Genomic DNA, 24,976 nt, shown 5'->3' with positions numbered 1-24,976 from the left:
TTTGCAGTTTGAAAGGCATTTTAATAAACGTTTGCTGAAACTCTTCTACAAGTTTTCTTTGTGCAGATTTTAAAGAATGCCTACATATCATTCATGTAATAATAATCTACACTATTATATGCAGAGAACATACAGTATTTTGTATTAAAATATGAAACATTTTGATTTGGATCAGTCGTTTTGTCAAAGAAAATCACAGGGAAAAAATAACCTTTAAAATACTATGTTTCTTATACTTTCCAGTTAAAATTTTGAGCATCACAGTGGAGAGGGGTCCGCTAACTCAAGTCAGTTATAAACACCCTTAGAAAGTGTTTTTAAAGGCTACTGAGTGAGATAAAATATCATAGCAAGTGATCTTCTTGAGAGTTAGACATTAGTTTTCTTCTCAAAGGGTGGGTTTTTGCTAGTTTCTCACAAGGCCTTGATAGAATGTCCTGTATCCTTTCTTGGTAAGCTCTCTCTGCTACTAGACCTGATTCATATTCTCGCTGCTTCTCTTCTTCCTCAGCATCACGGGCCTGTTGTCGATAGGCAATTTGAGCCCTGAGTTGCTCTTGGTAGTCTTTTGCTTCCTTTACTTTTCTGGAAATGATATATGAATAGCTTATTTATGAAGTGTGAGTAAAAAAAAAGAAACAACTATATTATTATTATTATTTAATGTGTTAGCATTCAACCTTAGACCAAAGAACCATTCAAAACTCTTTTTAGGTGTTAAGAATAACTACCATTCTATTAACCAAATGCTATACACTAACCTTACGTCCTTCAGAGAATTAATTGCATTCTGTTGTATGTTAGAAAGCAGGTTGCAAAATCAGCGCCAAGAAAAAAAAAAGTGAAAACATTCTTCTCTTCTACCTCGAGACTCATATATCATTTTCCCCACCCTCTGGAGCAGCAGTTGAAGCCTACCTACATGCTCAGGCGGCACACAGACAGTTAAGATGCCAACAGTCTGGTCAAGACTTGTGCGCTAACGCAACACGGTTGAACCACACAACATTCACTGACGCCACCGAATGCCACCTTTGCTAAGTGAAGCATATCCAAAATGCAGCCCAGCATGTTTCCTTCAGAAGGGTGAGATTTCTGCCATATCCTGGAGACTGTTACCAATAAAGCCGTCAGAGAACACAACAGATACTGGCCATGGATGGAGCTGCTCAGTTACCTCCCACCGACAGGTAGTACCAAAGGGAAATGGAATGAGGGAGAATAAGGCCCTTTGCTCCAGGCTTTGCGTGACACCCAGAGGAACACTTCGGCTACTGCGTGTAACTATATTCTCACCCTGAGGAGCTGTAAGGTAAGGAGAAGCCTGTGCAGCTGGGTTACATGCAGTAGCCTGGTATTTTGGCAGCTGAGTATATGATTGTTTAAAGGATGTGTGTGGGTGGAGTTTAGCAATAAGCCTGAACACACTAGTTCTCCTAGGTAAGTAACAAACTAACCTTTCATTAACCCTCCTCCCCAAACCTAACTGCCACTCCTAATAACAGCTCAGAGTATGTAATAAACATGATGGATGTAAGTCACATGAAGGTTCAAAAAGACCAAACCAAGGATATGTAATGAAACACCATTATTTGTATGACGAGATCACAACTAGTGATTTAATACCAATTGCAATGTAACAGGGCTGCTATTGAGCAGTTCTGAGCAGAGCCTCTCTGAACAGAAGAAAGCCCACTCAGTGCTCTTAGTTATCTGGAAACGAGAATTAGACTACTCACAAGTTTAAAAGATTGATCTGCAATGAAATTAACCGATGGCGTAAAAGAAAGATACCTTGCATATTTTTCTTCTTCTATATGCTCAAGTTCTGTGATTGCTTCAGCTAATAACTTCTTCTCTTGAGCGAGTTCTTCCTGCTCCTTTGCATTTCTCTGCACTGCAAAAAGAAAAACAAATTACTTTTAGATGATAACAGCACTGCTAACCTTGAGGGGACAGTGAGACTGTATTCAAGCCAAGTAGCCTAAATAGCAAGCCTGAGTTTTGTTGCTTCTGAAGAGGCACACAAACAATGGCAAGTGTATTCTTAGCTTATTTGTTTTTCATCCGCTCAGAAAAGATTTCACATTCAGAACATAATAATAATAATAATATAATTAATAATAATGATTGCTTGCTCATGCAATCCTTACTTTACTAGGCTTTGCTCTGGTGACAGCAATGGGAAATGAGTGTAAGGAATGCCCGTAGGAGTAAAGTTTCAGAAGCAGATTCAGAGGCAGTAGCATTGTTGTCCATTCAACCATACCGCCCGTGCGTGCTAGGCCAGGCAATCTTCCCCAAAGCAGTGTGTTGTACTGCCTCTGCCTTTGCCAACACTTGCATTCATGCCACAGGTTTGGTGCACAGACAACGAGCTGTTATTACTTACACTTCTCCTCCACCTGCAGTTGTCTTGTATCCAAGACATCTTTCAGTAGCTGCTTTCTAGCCTCCTTTTCTAATCGTATTTGCTCAGCCTTCTTGGCCCAAACCTTCGCCATTTCTTCTTTGAGGAGCTCGTCCGCTTCTTTTTCTCGCCGTTTCTCCTCCTCCAGCTGTTGAGCCAGGTGTGCCAGGTAAGTCCGTTGCTCCTTGAACAGCTCTTGCTGCAAACACACAGACATTTGCAGAGCTGAGCAAATGAGTTCAAAAAAGCATTTCAAAATATGAAGAGAAGTGGTCGTTTGCAGCCACGTGGGAACTGGAGAGCCTAGAGCTCCATCCCAAACCATCCTAAGCTCCACCTTATTGGAGAGAGCTGTGCAGAATCTTCTTCCTGGCCAGTCGACAGTGCCTGGACAACAGAGTAAGAGCAGAACAAATACAGAGTGGTCTCTTCCCCCATAGCAGCTCAGCTACCTACAACACAGACATTTCACTAACTTTCCACAGCTCACCTGCATTAAAAACCTTGGGATCCATAAATAGAATAGTAAATAATAATAACTATCACCTCCTCTAATTTTGTACCAAGGTTTACCAGTGAGTTTGTACAATTTTGCTAGCCTACATGAGCTTCTAAATACCATGAGGAGAGTAATGAATGCATTTTCCTGTTCTCAAAGTTACCTTGAGACCCGTTTTTACCCTGAAGTTGGACAATCTACTTATTTTAAATTTAGGAAGTGACAGACACATCCATGGTTTCATGGCATTTCCAAGATATTGCATCTATATATCCATCTATTAAAGATTTAAAACCATTTCTTAATTAATTAGAATAAGTTAAATATTTACTTTCCTCTGCAGTTACAAATATTTATTAAATCAGGTCCATGAAGCAAAAAATATTTTTCTAATCTGCATTACATCCATGCAGTTTAAGGATGAAAAAAGCTCAGGTGATTTATACACAATGAAATCAGTATGGAGGGACAAGATTCCAGGATTTCCTCAGAGCCCCCTTCTTTTGTCTAACCTGGTAGCCTTGCTGATTGCAAAGTATGCTTTAAAGTACTCGCTGTTCTAACAGATAATGGCCTTTTTCAGAGAAGTGGAGCACCAGCAGGAGGAGAAGCAACAGGCTATACAACAAAAAGATCAACTTGTTCAAAGGGCTTGTGTCTGATCTCATTTATACTGTGCAGTTCGCTAAGGGCCACAAAATTAGCGGAGATGAGGTATTGCCCCACAATTTCACAATGAACACCTCTAGCCCTTACTTTTCTTTTTGTTTTCTCCTCACTGTCCTCCTGAGGTTCCTGAAGAGATTTTTCTAAGATCTTCATCTCTAAGGCAAGTTCATCTTGTTTTTCTTCATTAAGACGCTTCTGCTTGTCCTGTGCTGCACAGAGCAATGTGTCTCTGCATTGTTTCTGTTTCTGTAGTTTCTCCAGCTGAAGTTGTTCATTTTCTAGCTTAAGCAGTTGCTGCTGTTTTTCCTACAATGGTAAAAATAGCCAGCTTGTAAAATCATTGCATAACTTCAAACTAAGTGATGGCTAGAATTAGTTTAAATGGAATATTGAAGAGCAAAGATAAATATTTAAAGCCTTTCTTGCTGACATTAGAGAATTAGTGTCATCCATTATACCTGTTAAAGCATGAACATTTTAGCATATCATTCATTAGAATTCAGGATTTTCTCTTTAATTATCACATGCATCTCAATCCCAAAATACTGGAATGCCTGATGTACTCCAAATATTTCAAGTGCATAGACAGAGTCATCTCTTTAGAGAAATCGGTATCATTGTAGCATGTATCATCTATATCCAAATCTTCACATGCAGCCATAACCACTAACCAACAACAGAGCCATGCATTCCTCCTGTTTCCGCATGTATTAACCATCCTGTGTCTGTGCTGGATGTTCTGCATCTCTAGTGGCCACAAGGTTGAACAAAGTAATCGGATCCTTATATTCTGATGGGCAGTTACTGAATTTTCACGGCTTCAAACTATTCCGCTTCAAAAACAGAAAAATGGAGAGTAAAGTCCAGAAAGAAAAGAAAAATAGACAGTAGAGTACTTAAAGAAAATGAAAAAACAATGAAACAACAACAAACATATATTTAAGATCAAACAGGTGTAGGTATAATTAAGATTACTGAGAAAAAAAAATAATCCCAAAGTGGCATCATTAAATTCCTGAACATCCTGCATTTGCCTAAGTTTATAAGCACTCAAACATAGTCATAAAACAGTATGTGGCCATCACTAACTAGGTGTCAGAAACAATGCCTCAGCTGTCTTGAAAGTACACAGGTTTTGTTAACCTGTTTTTGAATTAAATGTCTCTTTTGTCACATCAATAAATATTCTAAACATGCACTGGCAGGTTTGCCATAAACAACATGTCTAATCTTCCCCATACGGAAGTACAAACTGCACGCCCTAAGGAACTTAACTTGTTATGCTGGACATAATGGAACTAGACGATCTTTAAGGTCCCCTCCCAACCCAAACTATTCTATGATTCTAAAACACCCACCAATTCCTGCAGTGTTTCAAGGCCAAAGCTGATGTCGCTATCTGCCCAAATTTACTTTCAGAAGCTGGTAAAACAGCTTTGAAACTCAGTGTATATTATTTGAGCCACAGAATAAGTAGTCCAAAAAACTCTGAACAGTAAAGATAGAAAGGAAATGTAAATAGTTAGCAGTCTACTGGGCAAGTTGGCACATGTCTTAGGCTGAATTCTGACGTCAGTGAAGTTGTACAAGAGTAGCTAAGGATGGGATCCATGGTGCTTATTCTATGGAAGTTTATACAGTGGGGTAACACAACATTGCAAATGTTACCAACCACCCACCTACAAGCCACTCATCTAGCACTTGTGAGACTACGGCCAGAATAACATGATTTCAATCACCTTCTCAAGAAATCACAATTCTTTAACAGAAAGACAAGACAGAAGGGGAGGAAGGCAATGTAGCCAATGCAAAAATTGCTGTCTGTTTTGTCATCTAGCCTGAGATGTCTTAATGAACACATATGGTCTATTGTGGCCAGTCTCACTTCCCTAAATAGTCTATTTCCATTGCAACAACCAGACAAAACCATTATACCCAGAGACACTTAGCTGTCCATAGCGTGTCCTTCACCCAGATGCAACCTCTGATCATTAGTGGCTACCAACTCTGCACTGAGATACTTGTAATGAGGCCATCTGTCACATTCCTCTTCTGCTGAAAAAGGATTACATCCCATTTTCCATACAGCAGCTCTCCTTTATGGACCCTTTGAAGAAAGCTTTTTTTCAGAGACTAAACCACTTGACCAGAAATTTGTCTCCTTGATGGAGCCCAAGGCAAGTGTTTTCAGGGGAAGCTACAAAGTCTTCTATTCTAATAGCATTTTGCTGAAAACGCCAGTTAAGTGTTCTTTGCCCGGGAGGTTTGGCAGTGCCTTAAAAGTTGTTACAAGAAAATAATTTTATTCTGCATGTTTTTAAATAAGTGAAACATTACAGTCTAGCTTGGAATAAGGACTGTCTTACAGCCAGGATTTTCAGAGCTTTAGATTAATTATTGTCATTATTTTTAAAAATTAGTGGAGTATCTCTCTTGTCAACGTCACCTTCCAGTGCCTGAGTACCCTGAGTGATCATTCAATTGCTACGTGTAAATAGCTGCAAAATGAAGACTGAGTCTGAACTAAATAGTCTCCCATAACTCAAAGTCAACACAGAATACTGTGAACTAGCAAGCCCCATTAAAGCCAGCACCACTACAGCAAGCCTACACTGGGGAGAGAGGAGGAAAACAGAGGGTAGTGGCCAAACCAATGCCTCCCACAATGTGATGCCCAACAGCAGACATTGCTAACAGGTGAGAGCACTTAGGCACTGCTTGCTAATTTATTTAAAAAAAAAGTAGATTCTGAAATTCAGTCAGCTGGGATTTTTCATATAAATGTGTTTCCTCATGTACGTATCAGGGTCCCGAGCGCACCAACAGGCTCTGCAACCTCTCTGCAGGGGCTTGGCTGCTTGTGCTCGCAGCCAGCCCCAACGTGAGCCTTGGATCAGAGAACTGGGAAAGAGCGGTGTGAGAAAGGGCTGAGAGGAGTCGCTTGGGAGCTGCAGTTAGGCTCAGTCTCTTGCCCTCGGTGCCTACGTGAGCTCTGCTGCAGGTACGCCTGTGCCTGAGGTCAATCCTGATGCAGACCTGTTGACTTGTTGGCTTCATCTTGGACTTCATCACTACAGACCTGTAGCATCAGTTTGGACTGATAGATGACCTCAGTTACTGTCAGCCCTGCCCTGCTCCGTTTCTTCATGTACTGTGGGACTCTTGTTGGGGAGGACAGCATACTTGCCGGCCCTGCTGTCACCCTCGGCTCCTGGCTTGCCTTCCCTTCTGGGAGCAGCACACTCTTCCTGCTTCCTCCCAGTGCACTTACCGTGATGATTAAACACACGTATCATGGTCTGAGATCTGGTAATACGCATGACAGCTTGGACACAAGACTCTCTAGCTATCCTGCAGGAAACTGGAAATCAGAAAATTGCAACAATGTCTGGCAAGAGCTTAAAAACATTTTCATTTCCCACAGGCTCTTGAGAGGCTTTGAACGCCAAAATCTGTTACAATGCTAAGTTTCAAAAGATGTATTTCCCTCTGTAAACAGAAACGCATTTGCCACAGCTCTGGAAAAGAAGCTTAGCATAATAGGACAGTCTCAGATACTAATGGAATCAGTGAAGATACAAATAAGGTATGGATTAATCTAAATGTCTAGTAAGCCCATCATTAGGAGAGCCTTATACCCAACCCTGAATTGAGAATGATATGGAAATTACCAGCAGTTGAGCCTCTTCTTCCTTCAGCCGCTTCGCCTCCTCTTTGCGAGCACTGAGCACCGCTACCTGGGCACTGAGCACATTCAGGATTTCCTGATTCCGTTCTGCTGATTTCTGCATCTCCACTGCCTCTCGCTTTTCCTTAGCCAACCTATCCTCTTTCCAAAGCTCTGCAAACATCTCCTCCTCCTTCTTCTGTTGCTTTTTCAATTCCTCCTTCAGAGCTAGCTGGGCCAGTCGGTCTTCACACAATTCCTTCTGATGCTTCTTCATCCACTGTACACGAAGCTCCTCGCATTGTTCTCTGAAAGGCAACATAAAAGTTTTTTTAAAAAGTCTCAAAATAATAAGGAAGTCTGGAGGTGCGCAAGGGATGGAGGGTCCCAGCTCATAACTACTCGAAGGACTACAGCTCAGGATGCCAAATTCTACACCTGGTCTGACAGTGACTCCTCGTGAGGCCTAAGGAATCACAGAGAGCCAGATTTGATGGAGATTTTGACATTTATGAGTTGAAGAGCAGGTCCTATATTTGCATTCGTAAAAAAAATCTATATATACACATGTACAGTGTTATACATAATGTGTATTTTATATAAAACATACATATGTAGTTGGAACATGTGTCTATATATACTTTAACATATAAAACACATGCACACTACACTTGTTCAAACACGTAGGCTGCTCTTTATTCACATGAAGATTTAGAATAGGTTTATTAGTCACTTGAAAGCTCATTCACATTCAGAAAATACTTTGAGAGAGGAAATTTAGGTTATACAGTTGAACAGGAACCACTAGAAATTTATTAATATTTTTTTAAATGAAGTTTTGTGGGATAATTCAGAAAAGTTGCAATAAATTCTGGAGAAGCTAGAAAGTCAAACAAGTAATGCAGTTTTCAATTTTAATTTACTCACTGCAACTGAGTTGCATATAAAGAGGTATTTATCTTCAGTGGAAGAACACTCAACTATTTACAGATTCTGTTTTTATTTTTGCAAACAAAGCACTATTGAGATCACTGAGATCAACACATGCTATCAAACAACATTTAATTTGAACAATATACAAGCATTTTAATTCTGTTCTATAACCAGGATATAGATTTTCATAAAATCAAAATGTGAAATTAGCAGACAATGCTGAAGATCTGTAAGTGTTAAGGATCTGTAAGTCTAAGGATGTGTGATAAACACACAGGAATGCTGTGAAGTAAAAAGATATCTCAAAATTTCATGCGGAATGAAACCATCTTCTACAGATTATTGCAATACTATTTAGGAATTCACAGCAGATATCTTTGACTGAATCTTGAACCACTGTATGACAGTGGTTACTTGTACAATGTGAAATACTATTACTTTATACAACAGTTAACTGACAACCCTGTGTAGCAAAAATACTAAATATTCATCGAGCAGCTCTCTCATAGCACTAGCAGTCTCCATATGAGGATAGTTTTTTAAGTTTCATAACTACAGCAATGAAACAAAATCTGAGTTAATTCCATGGCCTAAGATATTTTTTTTGTAACTTAAAAGCAAAATTAAGTTTGCCAGCACTACGAGTAGGTATTTGGCGGTTTGCTTTTTCATGTTCTGTGGCTCTGCTAAGGATCTGTCTTTACAAAGTCTTCACTTTTCTAAATGATTCCTAAGTCTGAAGTAGCTGCTGTCTCCAGCTAAACCCACATCTATATTCCTTAACCTGGGATTTGGGTATAGAATTAATAGGAGCATTATCCTCTATCTGGGGCCATGGGTTCACACTTCCATGGAGGCTACAGAAACGATGCAAATTTGGCCTCTCCCCGAGGTCAATTGTTATATCCACTGGCAATGAGGCAAAGAGGGAAAGAGTTTAACAACACAGGATGTAACTGCTGGTCTATAACTCATTTCTGCCCTAAAACTAGTAAGATTATGCTCTAGAATAATGGCTTCTTTACTTGACACTGCTCCTTTGTCACCTCCCGCCCACCTCCTGCTAACAAGTACAGAATGAGCACAGCTCCTGGTATCATTAAAACATGGCTGAGGCAACTACCAGCATGTAATAATTATGTGTTGGCTTACAAGATCTTCCAAATCTTTACCAATAAAACTCCATGCTAAGCCAGCCTAACAAAAATTACTTAGAGCTTATAAACCACAAAGAGCATTTCCCTGAATAGCTCTCCTCGGGTTCAGAACCGGCTGAACAAGCTGCTGACAGACAGAAAAAGTGACAGTGCCAAAAGCCAGCCTGACCTTGTTCTCAGTGCCACAGCAAGAGCCATCCAACCAGTTAAGCTTACAGCAGAGCAGTGCAAAATCAGAGCTGTGACTGCGGAGGTGAGAGATTGCTACACCTCGGTCTCCCTTGGTGCTGCAGGAGTGAGACACGGCCAAAGAACACAATGCTTGACCTGTAATTTCATGCAGAAGCAGAGGTCTTGTCACATTTGCTTCCTGTTGGCATTCACTGTTTGCTGCCTCACATTTCAGCTGCAAGCTTCTGGGGCCAAGGGCATCTCTCTCTTCAACCTCTATTTGTAAAGCACTTAATGCCACGGGGGCAGTGGTGAAGGTGCCAAGCACTATACACAAACAATAAAAGGGAAAGCAGTGCCATGAAAACAAAAGTCTGATTTTGCTTGATACCCACAAGGTATTTCTAACCTCTTAACTGTTCCTGACCGAGAAGCAACAACAGTGGTCTGCCAAGTACCCTTTCATCAACACTAAGTCTCTAAGACAAAACCTCCCGCACTTAGCACTTTTCTCCCCCAGTCCTGGGACACGCCACATCCTATAACCAAACATTGGGTTCTTCCCTAAGAGTTGGACTTGTATCCTCAAAAGGAGAAACTGCCCCTGGAGTGAGGAACTATCCTTGGCTCGGCTTCAGAGAAGGGTGAGGAAATACAGGAACGAAGGAGCAGATGACAGTGCAGGCTAGTGAAAAGGGACAGCTGTTTTACCTCCTTGTATAAGACTGGAACCTTCTGACCACTCATTCACTGGCTGTCCCAACAAGGAAAGCAGACAGCAGCACAGTGATGTGCACGGTGGGATTCACAGCACACTCCAAGAAGTGACCCTGCCTTCAAGAAGGTCAAACATACTACATCATTGCTGGTTTTCTTACATTTTAACACTGGGATCTATCTTCCAGCTCCTGGGTAGGAGTTCATGGTGATTACAGACTACAGTACTAATTGGTATTCATGAAAAACATGTTCCTCAAATGTTCTGAGGGAAACATGTCATTATTAAGATTTTAAATCTTACACCATTAGAATTAACTGTATTACCTTAAAACAATGGGTTCAAAATTATCTCAGCAGTGAAGGAATAAAGAATTAGTTATTCTTTTTCATGATTATAAACTAATCTGAATTTAAGTGAATTCTCAGAGGGGAAGAGAATTTAAATAAAAGTTCAGCATGGATAGAATTTTAATAGAAAATAACCCTGTAATTGCTTGATTTCATCAAAATAATTCCTTCAAAGCAGCTTTTACAGCAACCTATAAACATCTGCTCTCCAGATGGCTGTTTTTCTTCCTCACTTTGCTATCCTAAGCTTCTTAACATTAAAATTGTGCCTGTATGTAGCCACTTCCCAAAGACAGAAACTGCATTTATTCCCCTATCTCCTAGTTATTTATTCATTTTATGGCTGCAGTACAATTTGCTGTGATAACAATATTCCCTGTATGGATGCTTCTGATGTTATCACAAGAAAGAGGATGTAATATGTGTTTTATGCAAATTTTAAGACATTGCAATTTTCTTTAAAGATACCAATGATGAACATACCCTCAGGCTAAAACTAGCTGAATGTCCTTCCATACAAGTTGCAGCCCCTCACAACACTGAAAATGAATTCCAGTGAGACTCCGGTGGTCCAAGGACTGTGCCCTCTGTCACAAGAGACGAAGGACTCTTCCCAGCTAACATCACTACAATTAAATCTGTACTCTCAGGCTACAGCTCCAATACCATCCCACATGGCTGACAGAAGAGCTGCTCTGGAATAATGTACTGGAGCGCTGTACAATATACCTCTGGTTTGAGAATCAATACCTGAAAAAGAGCGGAGCACCTTGCTTAAAGTTAAAAGAAATTTAAAGAAGTATGTATTAGGTTTCAGAAAGATACTAAAAATAATTGTAAGTTCACAGACAAAGAGAAACAGAAATTCATGGGTATATCCATCTGTCACTGAAGTGACCTCCTGGGGCTCCTCTGGGTGTGCCCTAGAACAATAGTCTCCAAAGTAGGCTCTGCAAGACAATCCATTGGGGTGAGGGAAAAAAATATGTTTTGTACCATTAATAAATAGCATTATGAATAAAAATAGCATTTATTTTGTCTTTATCTCACCCTTTAATTTAGATTTTTGCATGTTTTGTAATGTACATAATACACTAGTACAGTAGTACTAGTATATACTTTATAAATAAGTAAATATATTGGAGGTGAGTGCTAAATTTTTTATTTTTTTTACTGATAGGGACGCACAATCAAAAAGGTCTGGAGACCACTGCCCATTATTAAGCATATGCATGAAGAAAGATATCTGGCATCTATCTGAAGGAGAGAGCAACAGACAGTTCAACTACTGTCAGCTGGTGTTATTAAAGTTGTTGGTTTTTTATAGGGCCCTTAGTTTAAAAGGAGAAAGAGTCAGAGCTCAAGGAACGGAGGGAGGAACTGACCATAGAAATGTATTTCCATTCCATCAGGACAGTCAAAAAGAAGGGCTCTGTGCATTATAGGATAAAGATTCATTTGCAAAGATACTCAAAGATTGCCACTCAAAACAGCTGTGAAGAAAGATGATGGAGATGAAAGGAGAAAAGGCGGCTCCAGGGAGATCTAATTGTGGCTTCCCAGTCCCTGAAGGGCCTACAGGAAAGCTGGAGAGGGACTGTTTATCAGGGAGTGTAGTGACAGGACAAGGGGGAATGGGTTTAAGCTGAAAGAGGGTCGATTTAGATTAGATGTTAGAAAGAAATTCTTCACTGTGAGGGTGCTGAGGCACTGGCACAGGTTGCCCAGAGAGGTTGTGGATGCCCCATCCCTGGAAGTGTTTAAGACCAGGCTGGATGGGGCACATTTGGGCAACGTGGTCTAGTGGAGGGTGTCCCTGCCCGCAGCAGGGAGGTTGGAACTAGATGATCTTTGAGGTCCCTTCCAACCCAAACCATTCTATGATTCTACGATTTTGCTGCCGCTAAATCATCTGAAACACTGCAGCGAGCTGTGTAAAGCTCCAGCAACACTTTTTCATGGGATACCATGTGGCATGAATATTGCCTAAATCCATGAGCAGACTGGGAAAGGTAGAAGGATGATGGGAATGATCCCATAAGACTGAGTGAACGATATATCAATAGGGCTGTACTGTGAGCAAAGACCTGAGTCATCAAGACAGGCAAGTGCAGCATGAGAGTTCAAGTATGTATCACCGGATGATGAGACTCACTGGTGGGATTCATTTTGCAATTAAAGTATCTGAAATTAGGCATCTAAAATAGGGGTCTACATGTGAGCTAAACTCCCATTCTAATCAGCAGGAGCCTAATCAATGCAGTCAGTGGAGGCTAGGGTGCAGTTCAGGTGGTAGACCGGACTTTAGGATGACATGAGGTTCCTTTAAGTGTCCTGATCTCAACAAAGATCTACTGACTAGAACAATATTTCAGATTCCCAGTGAAGATATATTAACACTCAGACACGTACATTTAGGCATCTAAATCACAAGCTGAATCCCTTCTTCTTGACATGCAGCACAAGCTACAAGTACAAAATAAAAGGCACTCCAGCAGTGTCTCCTCTAAGTGTGAATTTAAACATGAATTTCAACAACTTTGTGTGATGGCAGAGAACTAACTAGGAACTGTAAATTGTGAGGGCTGTGTTTTAAAACCAGCATGTGAATTTAGAAAGTGTGTACACCACCATAACACCTGTCTCAGTCACTAAGTTCCACATTTGATAAACCAACATTTACCTATGAAATTAGTTAATTAGCATTTATGCACAAGTGAAAGCAAGTGTTGATTTTTATCCCCAGCCTCTGCGCACTGAGAAGCAGGTGTTGTGGGTTTCCATAGCACTGCGGGAGATTTGGAAGAGATATTTCAAATTATTACAATTAAATTACATTAATAGTATTCTCAGCCCTTCGTCAGAAAACCAAATTTCCAATAATTGAACAAGTCAGATTTCATGCAAAGGCCTCAGGGCCTGATAATCACCTGCAAGTCTTAATGACTTCAAAAGACCATACCAAGTCCAGCATCCAGGAAGGTTTGGCACAGAACTTCAGGTTGCATTAAAACCTTAGCTTCGGCTGGTACTCTTGAAAAGTATGCAATAAATAAAAACACTGTCCTTTTGGACAATCTTAACTTTTCAAGGACCTTTGATGTATTAGTTAGTAAGCATGATTTAGGTCAAATTAACCTTCCATGAACCCTTTTCACTCCAGTAATAGAAAACTGAACTAGAACTATACTCCAGAACAAGGAATTACAAAACCAGCTGATCTGGCATGTGAAAGTGCAGGGATGCTCACACAGGACAAGGATTTCAGCACTGCAGCTGGAAGAACGTTTTCATGGTATCGCAACACTTACATCAAATAATGGAGACAGGACAGTTCTCTGTTGCCTTCATCTCTATTAATGAAATTGTTTCTCACACACTTTACTGAGCATTACAGCATCACAAGTTTGGATTCCTGGTCTTCAGAGGCTGCATCCCTTCACCTCTATCCAAGCCACCTTTTTGTTTGTTTATCATTTCAGTCACATTCATCTTTCCTTCCTTGGTTTATTATTGTCACCTTGTTAAATTGCCTCTTTATTTTCTTCAGGCAAATTCTCTTTTATAAGATATTTTTATGGTGATACCTGAATTGCTGCTCTCGTTTCTCAGCCACCAGTTGTTGTCTTTCTTTCTCCCTCTCCTCTCTCAGTAATTTTGCTCGCTCCCTCATTTTTGCTTGTTTCTCCACAACCGTTTCTTCAAGTGACTCCATCTCAGCAAAGTACCTACTTTCCTCCACCTCCAGAAGCTCACGAAGCCTGTAATGAAAACATTTAAATAAAAGCCAAAACAATCCTTCTGTTGAATGATAAAGTTTTGGTTTATTTGCTGTGAGTGCAAAACAGGCACTGTGCTCCTTTCAACACTTCTTGCAAATGCCAAGGAAGGGAACATTAAATTTTAACTCAAGAATTGCTCCTGTTGTGCTGCAAGATCTCTTCCATGGGCATAACAAAATCCTGTCCTGGCCAAATTTAGGCTTCTTATCCTGCAAACTCATTTCCAATGCTGCTGTAAACTTCAGTATTCTGTTAAACAAGTTCTTCTAATTTCCAGACTACATTTGTCACCAGTTGATATCAATTTGATCTTATACTACTGTTATCCTTCAGCATAATCCCTCCCTGATATTTCCCACCCTTCTGTACGCATCTATAACTGTATCTTCTCTCAAACTACCTTTTGGGGTTTTTTTAGCATCACTCCATAAAACACTTCGTCCTTACAGAACTTTGATGAAAAAATTATGTCAAATTGACAATTTTTAAACACACTACCATTTATCTCTCTATTAATCCTAGCAGTACGAAACCTGGGGCTAAGGAATCCAGAAACTCACTCATTCCAGCCCAAATGCCACAGTAGCCTCTGAGAGATCACTCTCACTTATGCAACGGGATGCTTCTGCTACTATGTGAGCAATAGTGATATGGACCCACGCTGACACTGCTGGTGGGAGTTATAGCAAAGCAAAGACTAATTAATTCTGGAAACAGAAGCACACTCTTCACCATGCACGTGCCCGCCACACTGAGCTGAGTCTCCTTGTAAAGACAGCATGGGGATCTTGAGCAGCTAAATAAGAAAAAAATCTCGAAGTTCAACAAAAATCCTGCACCTGGGGAGAAATAAGCCCACGCATTGCACACGCTGGGGGCCAACCGGCTGGAAAGTGGCTCTGCAGAAAAGGACCTGGGGTTCCTGGCAAACAAGCTGAACATAAGCCAGCAACGCACCCTTGCGACAAAGAAGGTCAACAGTATCTTGGGCTGCGTGTGGAAGAGCACTGCCAGCAGGTCAAGGGAGGTGATCCCTCCTCTCAGCACTGATGAGACCTTGTCAGGAGTGCTGTCTCCAGTTCTGGGCTCCCCAGTATAAGAAAGACACAGACTTAGTGCAGCAAGCCCAGTGAAGGTCACTAGGGTGATTAAGGGACTGGAGCATCTCTCCCTCCTGAGAGAGCTGGGACTGTTCAGCCTGGAGACGAGAAGGTTCAGGGCACTCTTATCAATGTGTATAAATACCTGAAGGGAGAGAATGCAGAAAAGGGAGACAGTTTCTTCTCAGTAGTGTCCCGTGACAGGGCAAGAGGCAATGGGCACAAATTAAAACATGTGAAATTCCACCTGAGTGCAAGAAAACACTTTTACTTTTTTTTTTTTCTTTTACTGTGAGGGTGGTCAAATACTAGAACAGGTTGACCACAAAGGTGGGGAAGTCTCCATGTGTGGAATAGGCAAAACACAACAGAGTACTGGGCAACCTGCTCTAGGTGAGCCAGCTTGAGCAAGAGCCTTGAACTAGTTGAAAGCAGGAGGTTCCTTCCAGCCTCAGCGATTCTGTGCAATTGGTGTACAATTCCTGCCCTATGAAGACACATAATGTGTGACAGTAATATGCTTCACCTTCATTATTTTTGACAGGACTTCTTACAAATTTCCATTTCTTTCAACTGCCTGTGCTGCAAAGGATTACTTGTAGGACCTAAACATTAACTTAATCAGGTTGCAACAAAACAGTACGCTTCGTTCTCTTTCAAAATCAAGCAACAAAAGTGCTATAATACTACTTTTATCTTGCATTTGGCAGACAAGGCTCTAAACACCACCTAAACTGCACTAGTTACCATGTTTGCATACACATCTCTAGTGACTGGCTCAGTAACTAGTGCTAGTAACAAAAGCCCAAAGGCCACTGTTTGCTCTACATTGCTGCTTGACCGTCAAGGACACCTACGGTTTCTGTTATGATAATGAATACCATGCGTCAATGCACAGTATAATGCATAGATCTGAGCTCAACGGATTGTTTTTCCCCATAATCATTCCTCTAAGCATACACTTAAGTTGAAAATAGTAGGGTAGATATTGGTATTAGCTACTTGTTTGCTACCTCTCTCTTCTCTCATCAGTCTCTGCCAGATATTCCCGCATTGTTGCATCCACCTTTCTCCGCACAGCGCAGTGTAGCCACTTTTGTTCGTTGCGTCGCTGCCACTCATCAATGTTGCGATACTGGTTGTACAGCTTTAAGAAATCAGCATTTTCAAGGAGTCCCTTTTCTTTCCGTCTGTGGGCTAAGTCAAATTTTTCACTTCTTTGTTCTTTAGGAGGCTTGGCTCTCTGTAAGACAAAGCATATGTCAGTGGTGAAAATATAATCAGTTATTCTGGGGCTTTTTTAGTTGAATTCATGACCACATAAGAACACCACATTATGAGAGTTCAGGGTAATTAGCACTAAATTCCAACAAGCCTTACCTTGAAGAGCACACCAGTACAATAGCATGAAATGGCTTCAGGTGCCAGCACTTGTCTGTTGCCCAGGCTATAGCTTAAATCTTACCCTATACATCCAGGGGAGTGTTTATGGTCTGCTTTATGCGTACAGTCAGACGGGCTCCCCCAGGGATCCACAACAGATGGCAGCAGGTCCTCCCAGGGCCCTCAGCCCGCACGGCACCGGGCTCCCCCGGGAACCCCACTCCGCGCCGCTCCCGGCTCCTCTCAGAGGGCCCTACCACAACCGGCAACGGGTTGGCGTGCCCGCCCCGAGGACCCCGCACCACCCGGGAGCGGAGCGGACTCCATCTGCACCGGCGCGGCCTCTCACCAGCGCTAAGGAGTGCGGGACGGGCCCGGTCACCTCCCGGCACCACCGCGGCCGCTGCGCCTCCATAGCCGTGCCAGCGAACGGAGCCACCGGGACGCGCGGCCCGTTGCTATAGCAAACCACAGCGCCGGAAGTGACCTCATGACGCCGGGGACGCACGCGCGGAAACTCCGTCGTGCGCAAGCGCAGCAGGGAAGTGAGGGGGGAAAGGGGGCGGTCGCGCGGTGTTGCGCATGCGCAGGCTGCCGGGCGGGGCTGAGGGAGGAGCTCGCGCTGGTATGGCGTTCTGAGGCGGGCCTCATCCCGGCCCCTGATCCCGGTCCCCGCCCCGCTCCGCCGCCGCAGCTGTGTGGGCACTGAGCTGTGGGGCCGCAGGTCCTCCGAGGATGACAGAACATGCAGGGCCCCGTCACTGCCGCGCATCAGTCAGGGCCCCACAGAGCCCAGCCCCTGGTGGCCCCCCCCCCCCCCCCTTGGTTTAACGTTACTTCGCTGTGAAGCGCTGGTGACATCTAGTGGGAGTAGGGGCTGGTACACACGGGGACAAGAGTGAAATGAAAAAGTTTTGACTTAATGGAATAAAAGGAAGGTCCGAGTTTAATGGTGAGAATGGGTTCCCTGCAGCTGCAGGGCGATGGTTGCTGTGTGAGCCCCACAGCTTGGGCTCCCTGGTCAGGACGGGCTGGTCCCTCGTAGAGGCCTCCTGTGGTATGTGTCCTGCCGAAGGACTGGCTCTGGAACTGCCCAGGGTGGAGGAAAATGGGAAATAAAGCATTGGCTGCAGATCAGCGATTGCTTCAAGTTCATTGCCCCCTAAGAAGTCACAGAAAAAAAGCTGTTGCTGAAGCTTTGAAGCCCAGGAACACACATACTGCTAAGAACTTTGCTTTCTGCAGATAATCAGGACTTGGCTGATAGCAAGTTGAAAAATGGTACAGAGGAAGAAAGGTCAGTGTCTAAAGCTGACTGTAAAGCTTATTCTTATCCATCTGAAATCTGCAGTGCAATTACTTCAGGCAGCAGTGATGGGAGCCTTGCGCGATCAAAACAAGCTGTACGACACAGAGCATTTACACACTGGAGTAAGTGTTATGCCACTTGAATCTCAAGTTTATTTGAGTAGACACACTATCATCCTATTGTGACTTAGTCTTTTAGATGTTTGGGAAACAACTTTATAGCAGAGAACTGGCTTTTATCCCTGAAAACTCTCCTACTTAAGTGTTGGGCGGGCTGAATTTCTTGGCATATTATAGTTTTGCCTAGTATTTTCTGGGTATTTAATGGGAAATGTTGCCTTAGTCTTAACATTTACACAGAAACACAGATCAATTTTATGTGTAATAAACAAATACAGACAGTATACAAATGTGGAACACTTCCATCTGTTTCAAATCTAAAAAAAAAAACCAGGGGACTGTGGATCCTCCAATCCCTCTATTAATGTTATTTTTATGAAGTCCCTCCACCAGCTTTGAAAAGATTTACTCCTGAAAAAGCTAATTTTAGTTCAAAGGCATTATGGATAGCTTGTGACTTTGAGTTTATTTTACATTAATTTAAAACATACTCTCCTTAACTTCCATGCCAAAGGGGAACCTGGTCGCCGCGCCTTTCTGCAGGGTTTTCTCACTGGGGGAATATATATAGGATATATGTAGCATATGGTCTGTCCTGGGTTTGCTGGCTTGAATTCTCCTTCCTGAAACATCTCTCCAAGGAACAGCCAAGGAACTTTCCAGCAAAAAACACTATTTGATGCTCAGGTGTCGAAGTCTACACAAAAGTCAGAGCTTTAGATGTGGGCCGAGGTTTCAAACTGCTTTAAGCGGCATGCAGCCAGCCACAAAAAGGGATGGAGTCACCTCTCCTGTCTCTCCCCGTTCAGACAGATCAGCACAAAGATACAGCTCATGAAGCTAAACCCTAGTAACGGGATGAATGTGGCTCCTCGGGCTTGATCTGCCTTGGCTCAGCTGAAAGAGTGCTAGTGTTGGCATGAGGGAAGGGCTGGGAAGGACAGCACCACATGATGAGTTAAAGCAGTTCGGCAAAATGCAGCCATTTTTCAAGAGCAAAATCTGCAGTGGAAAAATCCAGCAAGGACAGTAGGGCCTTTCTGCTCTTCAAGGAGGTATAAGTTGATTGGTATCAACTGATGAACAATTCCCCCTTCTTTTTGTACAAAAGAAACCTTTTACTTGCAGAAGAAAAATTGACTCATTTTAAGGGAACCACAGTCATCCCCACCCCTCATAAAAGACAAAACTTTTCCTACAATGGCTGCCTATTCCTTTTGTGTGGTATTGTGGCTGCATGAGCCAGCACTGGAGCACACCACGTCCCTTCCTTCTACAGGATCAAAAGTTCTTCTGCCCCTGCAGACGCCCTGGGCTTCCCAGGCTGGAGCTCTGAGAAGTTGCCACTTCCTCTTGGTTCTGAATTCCCCTGGGGTTTCCTGTCAGTCACACTCCAGACCATCTCAGGTTCCTCCGGTCATGCTCCCTTCAGATCCTTCCTGCCAGCGCCTTCAAGCAATCCTCAAAAGACTTGCTTAGGGAAACCATGACTCCTGGAGTTTATGTCTTTTGGGTACTTTTATTCTTTTTTTTTTTTTTGAGGGATTTGCTGTTTGTTCAGATCCACATGACTGGCTGAGTAAGGAATAGGGATAGGAGAGTCACACGACATGCCTCCATTGACACGCTTTGCATGCCTAGCTGAGCTCAGAACTTACACTAACGTATGTTAAAAATACAAGTTAAAACTTAGAGCTGTTCCTTCAGCCCTGTATCACAGCCAGTACCTGCCAGCCAGCACCTCGTGTCTTGGTGCAGATCCCCAGCTGTGGCAGGAATATGCAAGAAAGCAGCCTCACATCTTGGCTCTCATCTCCCACCTTCATGATTAATTTGAATTCGTACTGGCACTAAGTTCTGCAGCCCAAGAGTCCGCAGATGTTTCATTGTGCAGCTGTTAAGCAGCATTGACTAGCAGCATTCTTCAGGGTTATCTGTAATAAAACATGTGTTTCTGTTGTGGCCAAGGAATTGCATGGCAGCAGGACACAAGCTTCTAGTGTTCGCATATCATTTGGAGATGAGTAATTGTTAATGTTTAATCAACTCTGAGCTTCGTGTGAGGGCTGAGAAATTTTGAATTGGAGCCCAGGATTAGCTGGTCAGCTTTCAAATACTAGGAGCTGAACAGAGATCTGCAAACTTTCTGAGTGAATAAAAGAGGGAGCTGATGGGACAGGTCTATGTTTGCTTGGTCATTGTGGTTTAAATGTAGAAGTGCAAAGATCAGAGTCCTTCTCTGACCATGTCTGAGCCAGGCGCCACCACACAAATGCTCCTTTTTACCCCGACCCACACAGCAGAAGGGAGTGGGAGAGATCAGCTGCTCTCCTCTCTCCACACCTATGGGCGAGTAGAGAAGGTGTTATTCTCCTTTCTTCCTCTCAACTTTGAAAGAGCAAAGAGTAACCACAAAAAGGGAACACAGCATGAAGGAGGGGTGAATAATGCCACATGAGAAGATCATCACAAACACAGACAGCACATCTTAGGGCTGCCCTGCCAGCAAAGTTACACAGTTTGGTGGATGCAGCCATTAAAACTGCACTTATTTCTGAAAAGCTGCCTGTGGTCCTTCCCTACCCTAAGAGCTGACTCACCAGTGCTCTCCTCAGCAAACCTCTCCTCCTTCTCCCTGCATGCTCCAGGTTTCACTGAGAAGACTCTGTCCTCCTGCCTGGGCTTGCCGGTACTCAGTGCTGTCAGTGTGCCTGCCCCTCTAGAGCTACTGGTTTAGGTCCTGGGCTGGACACAGCCCTAGAGCCTCATCTGGTTTTAGATGCCCACCTTTCACTGCTGCCACTGGCAACCAGAGACCAGAACATCTTTGAGTTCCTTTAGCCATATCTTGTAACCTCAACGAAACATGACAGAAAAGCTAACCAGGCATCTTTCAGGGTTTCATCACCTACATCCTACCTGGCTGTCCTCGGTCACCACGTCAGCAAGTAGGGTAAGACCGGCAGTGTAGTCAAAATTCCCCTCCCAGCAAATCGGGATCGATGGAGCAGAGCACGAGGCTGAAATCATCGCAGTCACAGCTTTGGGCTTGGTGCAGGTTATCTGTAGTACCTGCTCAGCCAGAGTACTGACATACAGTAGAAATCAGACTGTATGGCAAGGTCTAAACTGCAAACCCTCGCACATGAGAGCTCCAGTGAATACAGCTGCAGTGGCGAACGCTCTGCTGGCGAGGGATGGAGAGCCATGTAGAGTCCTTGCCTTCCTAATTAAATTCCATGCAGGAACAATTTCCCTACTGTAAAAGTGAGAAAATGTATATCTGTTACTGGGCGACACATTTTTTCGTGACTGGGACAAGAACTGAGTGTGTAACTCAGCTGGAGTATTTAAAGAGGAACTGAAAATATATGAGTTTTTCAAACTTCACTTTTGCTACTTTTGTGATCTCCATAAAACATTATTTCAATGTTTTTAGCTAAAAAGCTATCTCTGCTGACCGTAAACTTCCCTTCACATTATTTTTACATGAATATTTTCAAGAAATCCAAACCATTCCAAGAAATACTCATGTACTATGACAGGTGCTTCTGCGTCATCCTCACATGCCAATCACATGAGACTGATTTTCTGTCCCCATCACACCGCTGGTCACTAAACCATCCAGTGCAATCAGCAGCTGGCACAGTGAAGAGCAGGGATAAAGGGTTAGAGTCAACGGGAGAATGGGGAAAGGACAGATTAGGCAGAGGTTTTATAAACTGATGGTTCCCAAATTAATTTTGTGTGATGGACTTCATCCTAGAGGACTTTAAAAGGGTTTCTAGCCATCGCAGAGCTGTTTGCAGTGAGGGATTTGGGAGGGAGGCAAGGTGCTGGCAGGCTGAGAAAGGGCAAATATAGGCTATATTAAAAAAAAAGAAAAAAAAGAGGGTTGGAAATTGCAAGCCAATTAACTTCAGTTCCTGCAAAACAACATCAAAGAGACCATGGAATAAGTAATTGGGAAATCATTCGTAAGCAACTAAGAAGACAGAGATGAATACCAGCCAATGTGGATTTGTCAAGGACAAATGGTTTTACTTTAATCTGCTCTCCTTCTGTGATGGGTAACAGACCTTGTGGGGAAAGAAGCAATAAATATCACATAATAAGGTTTTTAACAACTTCCGTGGGGAGTGATCCCCAGCCTGGGGACAGTCACCCACAGTTTGCTGTCACCTGGGCTTCTGCACCCGCCTCTTGTGGGTTTTAATTTCAGTAATAACCTGGAGGAGAGAATAGAGAATTTAAATCTGGAGAGCACGTGGAGGTGGTGAGGGCTAGGCTGGGGTAGGGATGGAGTTTCTGAACGACATTGAGGATTTGGAGGAAAGGGCAGAAAAATCAGATGTGGCACAGAAAGGACAAGGGCAGGGTCGCCCACCCCAGCGGGAATAATCAGGAGAAGCAGGTGGGGAACAGCTCACTCGGAAGCGGTTCCTTTGGCAGAAATAGATCTGGAGCAATCGATGATCACAAGCTGGAAGTGAGTCAGGAATGTTACAGTGCTGCAGAAGAAGCCAGAGGGCTCCGGCATCCTCATCAGCATAGCTAAACCCTCTGGGAACATGGTCCCCATTTTTAGGCACTTCAAGAAAAATGAGGCTTAGTGGGAGAGAATCAGATCTGGAAAATACCTGAGCTGACAAGTTGGGAAGAAAACTAAAAAGAGATGTTTTCAGGTACGTGGTCTGATGCGGAGATGGGAATTTTTGTCTTTACATGGTTGACACTTAGTGGATAAGGTAAAAAGGATCCATTTCCTACCAAATGTTACGGCTTCCACTGAAACCATTGAGCTTACAGGTTGCAAAACATGCAGTAAATAAACCTGTTGTTTTCCCAGCGTTTCCTAAACCAAATTCAGACTCAAACCCAACAAACCCAACCAATTCATGCAGGGAAAAAGGTCCTGTAGCAGAGAGCAGCTCTGGAAACTGAGCCTCCTTTTAGGCTTTCTGTTATCATGTTAGATACTTTTAATTTCCTTTTTTCCCTGTTCATTTCCAAAGTTGACTGTGAAATTTCCAGCTTACTGCTTTTTTAAAATCCCATGTTCAACAGGAATCTCTTGATTTTAACACTAATTTGGTGGAGAACAGTGTGGAATATCATAACCAGTCTGCGATGGTTGGGATATGTCTCCATAGGCACATCCTTATTCTGGCAAGATACTTTTGAGGCCAAATTTAATAAATCAGTCATCATTGATTTTAGTAACATTTTGCTTTGAAAGAAAAAGCATACAAGTGGTAACATTTTTATTAAGAAGTCTATTTAATTCTCATTGTGAAACTACCTTTATTTTATTTTTAAATAAAATAGAGAACTAACAAGTGACAGAAATTGAAACAATATTTTGATATTAAAGAAAGATGGGGTTTGGTTGGCAAGATGGTTTCTTTGATGGTTTGTGGGTTTTTTATTCCTTTACATTTCATTTCAAATGAACCTTTAGCATTTGCCCTTTCATTCTTATTCAAAGTATGTCCCCCAGATTACCAGTCATCCCTACAAAATTTTGAAGATAAATGGTTTCCAGGTGATTTCCTTTTTTTTTTAACACCTCAGCCTGTCATGCTGCAAGGAGAGGTGAAAATGCTGTTTGTTTGGTTTTTTTTTTAAAGAAATACTCCACAATTACACAGTCTGTTAATATTTGTTGCTGTAATAGAAATAACCACAGCAGAGACAGGCTTGCTGGCAGGAGGAGCTCTGTCAGCACTGGCATCGAGGTCCGACTTTGTGCTGATCTTCACCCTTAAAAGAATTTAATTTTGGAGATTGGCTTCACCCCACTTTCTGCGTGGGGATTTCTGTGATTTCAGCAGCTGCCACAGGCCCTTCTACTGCCTTTCAAAGCAGCAGCAGCTTTACCTGGCTTAGAATTCATGGGCTGTGGGCAGAGACTGTCCGTGATCTCCCTTTCCATGATTTCCCACTGGAGAGCTAGTTCAGCACAACCCTTCTGAAATCCATGCTCCCAAAAGGAAACTAGATCACATCCATTTTTCCCAGGAAGGGGCAAAAGACAGGAAACTTGTTATCTCTGCATCCTGCGGCCCAGCGGAGAGTTGGGTTCAGTGCGGTTCAGGCTGCCGGAGGTCTTTGCAAAACAGAGTCCTGCCTGCTGTACGCCTTCGGCTTGTTTTTAAAAGCACAAGGCTCGACTGATGGGAATAAAGCAACGATTTCATGGCCTCTGCAGTCACCAAATTCAAATCCCTCTCCCTGTGGTGCTCAACCCCACATTTCAGCGGTTAGGGCACGCCGTTGACTCTCCAAACCCACATCGTAGCTGTATTCCCACTATTCACAGTATTTGTGATTGGGAAGATCGGCACCACACGGTGCCAAACCAAAAAGCCTGAGAAGCGCTGGATGAATGGAGACACTCAGCTGTGGGTTAGCAATCCTGCAAGGCAGATTTGATGGAAACCTTTTAGCCCCAGCCACAGCTTTTCACAAAATCTCAGTTTAACTAAGCTTGAAAGTTGCAGAAGTAAAAAAAAAAAAAAACCCCAAACAAAAAAACCCAGCCCCAAAACCAAACAAAACCACGCTGAACTCAACACTAATTTGCTTTAACTTTTGTTCCCGGCGTTCCTCAACTCCCTGTTTCAGAAACGACTTTGTTAACCACGGGGAAACCCTGACCGCCTCCCCGGGGTGGGAAGGGCCGGGTGGGCAGGCTGCGCTGCCGGGC

General features: G+C 42.8%; 1 protein-coding gene across 3 annotated transcripts; it reads right to left on the bottom strand.

Annotated features, from left to right (window-relative positions):
• Positions 1-235: 235 nt before the first annotated feature.
• On the bottom strand, positions 236-17,316 carry CFAP53 (cilia and flagella associated protein 53). 3 transcript variants are annotated; one of them, XM_054808978.1, is made up of 8 exons: positions 17,189-17,316; positions 16,470-16,699; positions 14,162-14,335; positions 7,250-7,553; positions 3,666-3,884; positions 2,393-2,609; positions 1,795-1,897; positions 236-585 (listed from the first exon to the last, which is right to left on the bottom strand). In XM_054808978.1, exons 1-8 carry the CDS (start codon positions 17,252-17,254, stop codon positions 345-347), a joined length of 1,554 nt encoding a protein of 517 aa, XP_054664953.1. In that variant the 5' UTR covers positions 17,255-17,316; the 3' UTR covers positions 236-344. The 3 variants fall into 3 exon arrangements, with proteins under 3 accessions (XP_054664953.1, XP_054664956.1, XP_054664954.1); XM_054808981.1 differs by having other exon boundaries at positions 16,837-17,282; XM_054808979.1 differs by lacking the exon at positions 14,162-14,335.
• Between the last annotated feature and the right edge of the window lie 7,660 nt (positions 17,317-24,976).

The sequence above is a fragment of the Grus americana genome, chromosome Z (assembly GCF_028858705.1).
Source record: "Grus americana isolate bGruAme1 chromosome Z, bGruAme1.mat, whole genome shotgun sequence".
Classification (NCBI taxonomy): Eukaryota; Metazoa; Chordata; class Aves; order Gruiformes; family Gruidae; genus Grus; species Grus americana.
The sequence above is the reverse complement of the archived record's forward strand: the minus strand, read 5'-3'. Positions and strand labels throughout refer to the sequence as shown.